At 35.1% G+C, this 12,079-nt stretch overlaps 1 protein-coding gene across 1 annotated transcript; it reads left to right on the forward strand.

The window, feature by feature from the left end:
• The first annotated feature begins 664 nt into the window (after positions 1-664).
• On the forward strand, positions 665-7,353 carry LOC123565722 (uncharacterized). The gene is made up of 6 exons (XM_045359522.2): positions 665-1,669; positions 2,277-2,389; positions 4,279-4,399; positions 5,054-5,163; positions 6,718-6,785; positions 7,103-7,353. Exons 1-6 carry the CDS (start codon positions 1,039-1,041, stop codon positions 7,251-7,253), a joined length of 1,194 nt encoding a protein of 397 aa, XP_045215457.2. The 5' UTR covers positions 665-1,038; the 3' UTR covers positions 7,254-7,353.
• The last annotated feature ends 4,726 nt before the right edge of the window (positions 7,354-12,079 follow it).

Genomic DNA, 12,079 nt, shown 5'->3' on the forward strand with positions numbered 1-12,079 from the left:
CTGAAATTCTATTAAAATTTGATAAATTACAGGCAATTTCTTTTATTTTCTATGATCGAACTAACGAAATATTTCTTTGAAAATTAAGTAAAACTTATAATAATATTTTTGTAACTTTTTGGTATCTTAATAATTTACTTCATTTTTTTTAAACAAGTTTTTAAAAAAAAAACTTTTGTCACTGTGTTAAACCTGTAATATATAATATATGTCTTAAATAAGCGTTTCAATGAAGTGGTCCTACAACTGATTGCACGACAAATGGAAACATAAAGTAGAAAATTAACTGAAAATATACAACTAAATGCTTTCTTAGAGTTATGAATATTGTTATTTCAATAAACGGGAATATATTACTAATAACACGAATAATGCCGTTATCGGTTATCGGTCCTGTGTGCGATGTTTGGTCAATTTATCTAGCCGCGTGACGGTGTTTTAAACGTCTAAAGTGTGTTTATACTCTCTGTAATATATTTCCATGTGAATTCCATCATAGCTTGAATATCTTGCCAACCAAGACATACCATACGCCATTTCTAAATTGAAATATGGAGTTTGTGGTGTTTTAACTTCATTCCTGAAGCTATAAAGGCGACGCAAAACATAACATAAGGTCGAAGTTTGAACATCAGATTGTAAACATCTTGTTTGATCTTTGAAATGAGTCTGTCTACATTCTTTTAATAGGATAGTGTATAAATTGTAAGAGTTTGTATGAGAGGTATTATCTAGACAAGGATATCAAAATTCTATTGGATATAACATTGCGCTGGGTGATAACAGATTAGGAAACAAGAAGAAAGATGCAGCGAAGGGCGCAACTGTTTGCGTGTAGATAATCATCCTCTTAACATACGATAACTTACACTAAGTAGAGGATTTGAAACAATAAAGTGCTGTTGAATTTAATTGGAAATTAATTGTATTCCCCTTTTGCGCTAACATATCGCGAAGGTGTCACATTTTAGAATTTCCATAAAACTACATAACATTTGTTTCTAGACGTAGACGGACCCGTACAGTATCTAAGGCAAGATGAATAATTCAAAGCAGGTGTATTTGGTGGTTGTCTGTCTTTTGTCGTACATTGTAAGCGCCAGTGCTATGTCACAGTGCTCATTGAAGGTTCCAGTTCCAGATCTAACGTATTGTGACGCAACCGGCACGCTAGAGGAACACATCGATGCGGACGTGCACGAGACACGGGGACGGGTAAAAGCGGTACAAGACTACCAACACGACTCGTTCAAGTTATTTGACCAGCAGTTAAACACCATAGTAGAGGATTCCACTACTGATATGGATATTCTGGATGTGGTGGAAGAAATTCAAACTTTAAAACGATTTGTAACCAGTTTGTCTGAACAACAGGAGCTACCGGAAATAAGCGACAAGAGACAAAAACGAGCAGCACCATCGACTCCTAACCAAACGCAACAGTTGCTAAATTCGGCTCAAGCAACTTTTCAAAAGAACTTAGCTAGCATTAAACAAAAACTGGCAAGCATTTCCAGCTCCATCGCAAAAGATGCCGCTCAAAGTTCGGCAATTCATACAAAACTCCTGCAAGACTTAGCTAAAAATCAGCAATCACTGACTGCCACAGAACAACAACTACAGACACTCGACACAGCAGTCAGGAATGCTCTTACATCTACAGGAACAGGTATCAAGTTTCATATTGCTTTTCATGATTGTACGCCATTTCTATTAACAGAGCAAGCATCTACAAATAAAGTGGCGACAAGTGAGGCGTCTGGTTTTCATCACGGCTCTGTTGACGCCACCAGTCCTCTTATAAATGAACAAAATCTTCTGCGGGGAACTTTTAAAAACGGAAACTAATATAACAAGGTTTTTTAAACCAATACAATCTTTAAGTATGCGTTCTATACTCATTATGTTCACTATTGGAGACAGAAAGAAACGGGGATCTCAAGCGTTAATTAGCTCATATTTTTCTGACGATTAACTTTTCAGATTGTCTTTTTAGAAATAGAAGTAAACGACTTTGCAAAAAAACAAAAAAAAAAAAAAAACAAAAAACCCCGAATTTGTAAACTGGATGTTTATCATTTCCAAATTTGACATACGCTCATTCTTATTGAACAAGTCCAGTCTATTTTAGATATGTATCAAACTGAAACTGAAGCTTATTTACAATGTAATTGATTAATTAAACGCCTATTTCTATACAACGACATATTCAATAGCGTTGAACATTAACAAACCTTAAAGTATTAATAATAAAATGCAAAACTATCAAATTTCAGGTGTGAGCGGTGTAAGTTTGTCGACCGTCACCCAAGAAGTCACTGATCTGGTAATTAATGCCACAGTATCAGAACAGATAATACAACGACAGCTTGATGACCTGGAAAAACTGGTACTTTGCTAAGAAATAAATCTAGTTTAGCTATGTATCAAACTGAAACTGAAACTTATTTATTTGATTAAACGCCTATTTCTATACAATGACATATTCAATAGCGTTGTGCATTAACAAACCTTAAAATAGACATTATATGGTAAAGTACACATCTCATTTGATGGCGTAAATATGTAAACAATCAAATTTTCATCGAAAGAAGCGTGTTTTAAACGGTAGATATATAACGATGGATAAAAAAATCCCGAATAAAACAACAGTCAACACGCAAAAAGTGTCCATAAATAAGAGAAATATCAGCTAGCAAACCAATAAAACACATGTATCTGACACTTTTTCGAAGCTTTTGATACTTAATTTTGTAAAAGAACGTTGGATATGCTGCCCTTAATCGATAGAAATGGGTTACATTTAGGCTGCTCGTTGGTAAATTAATCAAAGATGCAAATCTTTTCATAATGAAAATACCAATTTCCTTGTGCTTCATTGTGTGTTTGCTGTGTTTTGTTAAAAGCTTAAAATAAATTACAAATGTTAAAGCTATTAATATCGCAAGATGACCTTTGTTATGACAAGTGTTTGAAAAACTTCACTTTCTGTTTCTATGGCAAATCAATACAACACAAAAATTCTCTGGCATCTAGTGGGCTTTCAAGAACATCTTAAACGCAACATAAAAATGTGAACACAAACACTGTGATATAACGAATATTATGTCACATAAAACTGGGGCGAAAGCAAAAATAAACTAAACAATTAAAGAGCATTTTGCTTTAAATGTTCTTTAAAACTTTGCATGATGATTGTTTAATAATGCTTCTGTTCGTTGAATAAAAATTTTGACTGTGCTCGTTTGGTGAAAAAAAAACACTGCATGTTATACCAAATAGCGACAGTCACTAGCATTATTATTTACATTCGCTATATATTTTGTATGGAAAGAAACGAGCGTTTATTATCGTATGAACAACATTGATGTAGACTGCCCTTTCCGTGAGATTGCACGTGCAACCTGACGTCATTCACAGAAAACATTTACAAAATGGCGTCGTTCGAAAAATTATTTCAAAATTTTACGCCAAAATTTCAAAAATAACATTACATTAAGCTGAAACTAATTTTCTGATGGTAAAGATCAAAATTGAATCAACATGACTGTATGATTTTTCACTGGATTTACCGATATTTTACTGTATTTTCATCGGAAGGCAAATTTCAAAACGTGGGCTGGTCTTTTTTTATTTTTCTATTTAGATGTTGAAAAGATGGATATTCTGATATTTATTATAATTTTCTGATACTCTTGGAAAGTAAACCACTTATTTATATAGCAAACTACAGTAAAAATGTAAATATAAGAATTGAATTCTATTTTTTGTGCGTTTATAAGTGAACAAACCACATTGGGACTTCTTGCGAATCATTCAAGAATCGCTAGCGCGATTCGTGATATTGCAAGAAATACCACTGTGGTTTATACCCTTATAAACGCGCAAAAATAGCAGAAATTTTATTCTTAAATGATAGCACTGATACGATAGAAAGCAATGTTTGTATGACAATGCCTACGTATTACATGTTGAATGTACTGTTTGTAATTTTGCTTACATCCTAGCATCACATATATCTCAAGTATCAACGAAAAAAAAATTATTATGCGGAACACATCTGTAAGACATAACTTATGATATATTACATGTACACAATATGTGTCCGTATTTCAGCTTTTTTGACAGAACTGTTATATTTTCATCGACATGCAGGGAGTAGCAAGAAAGTTTCACCAGGTTCTAACATTGTTCTATGAAGATTTTTTTTCTGAAACAGAGACCTGAAAACGCACATAGATTGAGAAAAAAATCTGGAATTCGATATATGTATTTCAGGACAAACAACTGGAAGCGAGTGAACAGGTTACTACGTCAAGGCTGGGAACATTGACAACAGACTTGAACGATCTTGACAAGCGGTTAACTAATGCAACACAACAGACAGCGGTTCTTAAAGGTATATTTGTTGTACATTGTAGTTCAATTAATTATATACAGTTAAACGCCTTTACTTTTTGTATTGCTTAAGATTTAAAAAGTTAAAATGAATTATATATGAATCATACTGGTTCTACCACTTTTTACCAGTATTATTTTTTTATAATTATCTTAAAATGCGTGTTGTACCAGTTGTGTCGCTGTTTTCGGACGTTTTGAATACTTTAAATTCTACGTCATCCCGTGTTTAACAGAAATAGCTTCAGTTGATATAATAATCTGAGCCGCACCATGAGAAAACCAACATAGTGCATTTGCGACCAGCATGGGTCCAGACCACCAGCCTGATCTATGCTGTTCGCTTTCAAAACCTATTGCAATTAGAGAAACCGTTAGCGAACAGTATGGATCCTGACCAGACTACGCGGATCCATGCGCAGGCTGGTCTGGATCCATGCTGGTCGCAAAAGCACTATGTTGGTTTTCTCATGGTACAGCTCAAATTTATTATAATTTATTAACTATCCAAAACACTTCACAGAAATCTGGCGACGGGGGAGTACGCGCATTTGTTTTATTCTATACTTATCTGCAGTTCTCTATAATTCCTGTATAGACAAATGTTACTGACTTACGTAATATCAAATACTGAAGAAATTGCTATGTATTATAGGTGGTGAACATATTTACGAAGATCGAGTTGGCACATTTATCAGCAACACGACACGTGACGTGGCCAACCTGAGAGCTGAACTAGCTTCAGCACAGCAGTCTGTATCACAGGTTGGGTATATCTAATTATCAGCTATTCTATTTTTTTTCGTTGTCAGCTAGCTAGACCCCGTATTCATAAATATTTACTGGTCTGAAATTTAATTTTGGACATAAAAGTAAGGTACTCGTCACGTTTGGAGTTTTAACATTATTGTAAATACACAAAAGGTATCAACAACTTATTACAAATATATGCACTCATAACATAAATCCTCAATATATGTGTGAAAATATTTAATTACAACATTGTGAATGGCCCTTGTTCGTGTCAGGGGATTAAAACAGTGGGAATTCTTTTGTGATATGTATAGAGTAAATTGCATTAAAGTGACATTATGCGCATCTAATCGCACACAGTGTGTTTTTGGTGAATGTTTTATAAAAGCAATTTTCGGTTGCTGTGCATTTAAATGTGTTAAATTAACGACAATGCCGCATAAGTATTTAAAGTTGATTCTTTAGAAATAAAGAAATCGGACTAATAAAATAATAGTTCTTTTCTTCAGTCTTCTGCGTAGTGATCTCCCTTACATGTAGGTAGAGATTTCTGAAGTTGAAGGGAAGCAACTCCTACGCGCAGTTTGACTTTTCTTAAAAAGACTGCCCCAGTCAAAATAAGAAAAGTCATATTTGGAAAGTTATTATTTCGTACTGGCAACAGGAAGAGTTTCGTATAGTGGTTTGAAAGCTACAATTTCCCCCACCCTTTTTACACAGACATCTATTTCAGCTGGATTTTTGCTTGAGAAATGCGTATAATTCCACTTTAAGTTAGCAGCCGATTACTTTTTTTTTCAATTCTTGAGTTGAAAGTTACACTGTAGGAGGACCTTTTAAAAATTGAATAGGAAAAGTAGAAATGATAGCAAACTTTAGATTACGCTATCAGTCATCTGGTACCTCTCCTTTTCTTCGTTTGCATTGTTTTTGTAAATAACTTGGTATGGGGGTGAAGCGTATAACATCACAATACATTCAATATAAATATATCTCTGCTTGAAATTCTTTTGTTGAGCTTAATGCGTATGAATGGTTCCTTTCTGATGTATAAAGAAAACTCATTTGGTTGACTTTTTATGTTTTCATTTCTAGAAACAACTTTTTGTCACTTAAAGGAAGCTTTAAGTGTGACGCGACCTTAAAGTAGATTCTGTTAGATTATTGCAAATATTAACCGCGAAGACATTAAAATGACCGGGTATGGATCTACGTTGCACACACAGAACCAGTAACTATTTAATAAAAATACATGTATATAAACCTTGCACATTATAACTGTTTTTTTTTAAAGGAAAATAAATAATAATCCAGTATTTGCCACTCCGCTTAATTTCCCCTCAGAGGTAAGGCTGATCCTGTAGAGTCTGCTGCATATACCCTAAAACTGTAAACGTGTTTTTTTTTTTTTTTTTTTTTTCCAAAATAGTTAATTTTCGTTTGAACTCTTCCCCGTAGTGTTCTTTGTAATCTTCCGTTATTATTTGTTACAAAATACGCTATTGTTGCTAATCATTTTCTTCTTAATATTTATTGTTTATTCTTAAATTATTTAATATCTTGTAGGTGGGGAGATCCGCGTTCAACACAACAATGGCAGTTGGACAATTTGAAATCAAGTTAACGGCGTTCAGGTAATAGTTATTAGTGTTTCTGTAACTTTTAAACAGATTTTAGGGTCATTTTTTTTACTTATTAGTCCAGTTAACATGTTGCCATACAGAACAAACTATGGACCGGCGATATAGAGTCATGTCATGATATACACTTATTGAGTAACTTGCCGATCAAAACCATTGCCCGGGTCCGATTTTTTACTTATTAGCCCAGTAAACAGACTGATTATAAAACACAAACTACGGACCGGCAACGGGTCATGTAATAATATCTCATATGCATATGTTTTATACAATTATTACTCTGATGAAGATATTTATTCATTTATCTATAGGAAAGATGTAGACGGCATACAGAGCGCCGTGACTTTCTCACAGCCACTACAACAATCACAGATAGGGCAAATTCTCAAATTGAAGAAAACACTAGCAGACGACATTAATGTTCTGAAGTATGCGTTCGGACTTACGAAAACACCGCCATAATATTGTGGTTTTTTTTTGTCAACACCATCTTCAGTTTAAACCTCGTTTGTGAAAATTTAATTGTATATATTTGAAACTGTAATAGATTAAATTAACACTTTGTTTTTATCGTAATTGTTATTAGGAGAAATTACGAGTTGTTGGCAAAGTGGTTCAGCCGTAATATCCTAGAATTAGTCGTAAGACACTGAACTATGCTGCTAGAGGCCGCAGGTTTGATCCACACTACTTCAAACTTACATGACTAATACTACTACAGTGCTGTGCAAGCGTGTTTTTTGTTTTGTTTGTTTATTTAGCGCCGCTTCTCAACATTTACCAGGTCGTCACCAAAGAGATAATACACGCTTTTTTTGGTTATTAACGTTTGCAGAAGACCTTGGGATATGTCTGTGACCTCGACCGCAGAAGCCCTTGGGATAGGATATGTTTGTGACCGAGACCAAAGGTCGAAGTCACAAACATATTCCAATGGCTTCACGTTAATACAAAAATCAAACGTGTATTGTCGATATTCTTGCATAAAAAGGACATGACACGACGACTAAATTTATTATTTTCATATGTGATGATTTTACGATTCCGGTACAATTTTTAATGACCATTCTGATGTTCTTGGAAACGGTAACATATTAGATAAAAACATACCGACTGATACTTCCCAAAATCATTAATATGATTCCTAAAAACAATGCAATACCTTCACGGTATTCGACAAAACCTGAACCGTCGCGCGGAGTTAAAAAAAAAAGGGAGTAAACAGAGGGAGAAGCGTGTAAGTTCACTGTCGGAGCAGTGCGTTTAGGGTTGGTAACTAATACAGTAGCAAAACATAATATGGATTAGACAGCATTCTTTATGCTACTAAGAGGTAATTATGGAAGAAATAAGACGTAGTGATCAGATGTCCATCAGCGCATAGGCCCGTCCCTGGCAACGCATTTCAAAATTGACAGCACGCGAATTGCCTTTTTTCCCCGCTAATGTATAGGCGAATCCAGTATAAAAAGTAGTTTTAATGCATGAGTTAACCTAAACAAGTTCTTTTCCGATTACAGACTTGCGCTTAACCTACTGAGCCAACCGCTCTTGTCTTTGCACGGATGTTTTACGTCAATCTTGAAAAACGTAAGGTAATATTTTTCTGACTGAGTTTTCTTCCATATCATGCTCGAACCTTATTTATCAAAACGCTAAAAATAGAAATTAAACTTAAACTATCACTGAATTAATATCTCTGCAGAAACGATTTGTTTGATGAAGTCATTGTCAAATCGCAATCTAATACCGATTTTATATGCATATTTTTTAGACTCTAATTGCGACAGAGCAGACTAAGAAATTGCGCTTTTATACCAAACACTCCGTAAATGCTATGTACAATGGCAGATCTGATCTGCCAAGAACTATGCATAAGCGAACGTGGACTGAACCTCGACATTGTCAATTCAGCAATTTTTACGTTTGTATCTCGCGTTTCTTGTCACATTATGGCATCTTTTGTAAGCAACTATATCCAGTTTTATTATATATACATATTTAGAAAACAGTGATGGCTTTATCAATTTATTTCGTCATTTTTTGTGCATATGCCGTTCCAATATTTTATGATATCATTATCGTTTAAAGTAAAACTACATATTTTTAAACTGAACTGTTCATGTTGTAAGTGTTTGAAGTTTAAAAGATATTTAATATAATACGAAAGTTTATTTTTTATAAGATGTAGCTATTTACATGCACATTATTTTCGAGGTCTTTTTGTGTTCTGGGTGTTTTGACGGACCCGAATTCTTGTAGTTTGCATGGGCACCATCCGCCAACTCCTTTAAACTTAATGACCGGGGTAATGACCGAGAAGGGCTCCCAGTTGATCCAGTAATTGTAAACAAGTGTTGTTTTTTTTTGTAGAAATAAAAATTTCTGTATAAACTGTTTTTATACTGTGAGCTCGAAAGAACGAACCGGTAGTGCGAAAAGTCAATAACGAAAGTACGATGGTGAAAACTCGAAACTACGATGGTGAAATGTCGAAATTATTTCGTACTTTTCACCATCGTAGTTTCGATTTTCACCATCGTAGTTTCGAGTTTTCACCATCGTAGTATGACTTCCTGATGCCCATGCGCATGTCTGTTTACCAATACACGAGGAAAAACGTTAAAATGGTACAGCTTCTTTGCAAATAGGGAAACCCATCACAGGCACATCCTGCTAAATTTCTATAATGAACTTGTCCATCTTTCAACTTGGACAGTACCGTTAACTGTTAAAAGGGATGCTTACCTAAAAGATACTGACTGAATAGCGAACAGTGCAGACCATGATCAGACTGCACGGATGTGCAGGCTGATCTTGGTCTGCACTGGTCGCAAAGGCAGAATCCCTTGCCGCCAGCAGCTAAGGGTTAAACAAATATAGCTTATTCATGACAAAGCGTCCGCCCATACAGTCAGATTGTACACTCATTCTTAGAACAAGAAAAGCTTATCCAAACTTGAGCATCCACCTTATTCTCCTGACCTAAGTCCCTGCGACTTTTTTCCTATTTCCCTGGCTAAAGAAAATTTTCGCGGATAAACGCTATGCCACTAGAAATGTCATTGTCTCTGCAATGTTTCAATGCTTAAGAAACTACGATGTTGAAAACTCAAAACTACGATGTTGAAAAGTCGAAACAACTATGGTGAAAAGTCGAAAGTACGATAATTTCGACTTTGATCGTAGTTTCGACTTTTCACCATCGTACTATCGTGTTATCATCATCGTGGTTTCGACTTTCACCATCGTACTTTCGTTATTTTGACTTTTCAACATCGCAGTATCGTTAACAACACACCAAGAGACTACTTTGCAGGGTTTAATTCGTGAAAAGTGTGCTTTTGTGACGTGAGAATACTTTGAACGGATAACGATCTAACTGATAATTTAGGCTAACGGAGACCGATGTATATTTTCCAAGCCACACAAATACTAAACCATGACTGCTACAAGAGGGCGATCAATTCGTAGTTTGTTTTTGTTCAGCACCGTTTTTCAACAGTATTCATTTATGTAACAGTTGGCAGTTAAACTAACCAGTGTTCCTGGATTTTTCACCAGTACTAACCTGTTCTCCGCAAGTATGTGTCAACTTCTTCACATGAATCAGAGATGGAGGACGAATGATTTCAGACACATTGTCTCATAAACAAATCGTCACGGAGAACATATGCCTCGCCCGGCAATCGGACCCGCGACCCCGCTGTCCGTAGATTTGCGCTCTCCCTATGAAGCTAAGCGAGCGGGCTATAAACAGCCATGCAAATACTAACAGTTGTACATGATTTATATACAAAATGATTTATTTACATGTTTAAGAACGGTTTGAACTGGGAGGAAGATAGCAAACAGGCAGAAAACAATTCCATATTGTACCGTGTTGAAATCCAGTCCCGTATCATGCGTGTGGGCTTCTTTAATAAATGTTCATGACCGTTTGTATAAATTGTTCGAACATAAAATGTTTAAAAAACATAAATACTGAAATATTTCACCATTTCTGGAATTCGAGTCCCTACCACCGGAACATACCATAGATGTAAATGTAGATATATATATATCTTGGATGCAGTTTGAAATCTGGAGGCAAGGGTAAGTCAAACATCGATGTATTGTAGTAAATGGTCAAATCATTCATATTGATGTGTAGGTACATGCATCAACTTTACATTTTTACTGTCGAAGGGTCAATGAACGGTAGAAAATTAACATTTTGCAGCTTTTACAGGTGGACACACGTTCAAATTTTGCAGTATAAATAAGATACCAAATATCTCGGATTTTTGGGTTAATACATAATATTCACCTGGCACTAATACTTTTCTGTAATTCATTTTAGAAATAAATCCCATTATATAATCGGAGCAAGTGAATCCAACGCGTGATACTGGCCGGATGTAGTATTCGGTCCATTTTCGGCTCTCGTAGATTTTACCAGACCGGAATACAATTCACCAGATCAAACAACTGTTAAAGCAACCCCATTTTATTGTACAGCTTTGGATATTTTCACAGCTACAACTACATTTTGTACTAGTATTCTACAGATGTAAACTGGTGGCCATTTTGATGATCAAGACTATCTATTCTGTTGAAAATGGAACACCTTTAAATGACTGTACGGCAATTGTGTGTGCATTATTGAATACTTTCAAACGCTGCCTATTCTTATGTATGGTTCCTGGCCTTTTGAAATGTACGACCATTAATTAGCACATGAACTTTGCTCACATATAATATTATCCCCCTTGACCCAGTAAAAAGCTTGTTATTCAAAAAGCATTAAAATTAGAATCACCATACCTCACATGATTAATTAGCACAAGACATTATCCCCCTCTATCCAGTAAAAGCACGAGTTTTCTCCTTGATTTGATGGGAAGTGGTTCAGCACAATTTTGTCAGGATCTTCATTAACCATAGTTGTGCCATAATATGACCAAACTTCAATTTTAAGGAAAGATTATTTTTAGCCAAAATCTGGAGGTCTGCCTTTAAAGAGGGACCGTTTTGGTCCACCTCAAATTTGAAACTCAAAATGTCACGATAAAGCTGTTATGTTATTACCATTAGCACTATTTTACCAGCAGATTCTATGATTCATTAGTTGATATGTATTATATTTATATGCATGTTGTCTCTAAACATGTTTCATGAAATGGTTAATTAATTAATTTATTTATTTGGGTTTTACGGCGCACCAACACAGTATAGGTTATATGGCGCCAAACAGGACTACAAATTTTGGTTTCTCATCTCATTTGCATCGAAATAAAAACATGAGG

The sequence above is a fragment of the Mercenaria mercenaria genome, chromosome 8 (genome assembly GCF_021730395.1).
Source record: "Mercenaria mercenaria strain notata chromosome 8, MADL_Memer_1, whole genome shotgun sequence".
NCBI classification, from domain to species: Eukaryota; Metazoa; Mollusca; class Bivalvia; order Venerida; family Veneridae; genus Mercenaria; species Mercenaria mercenaria.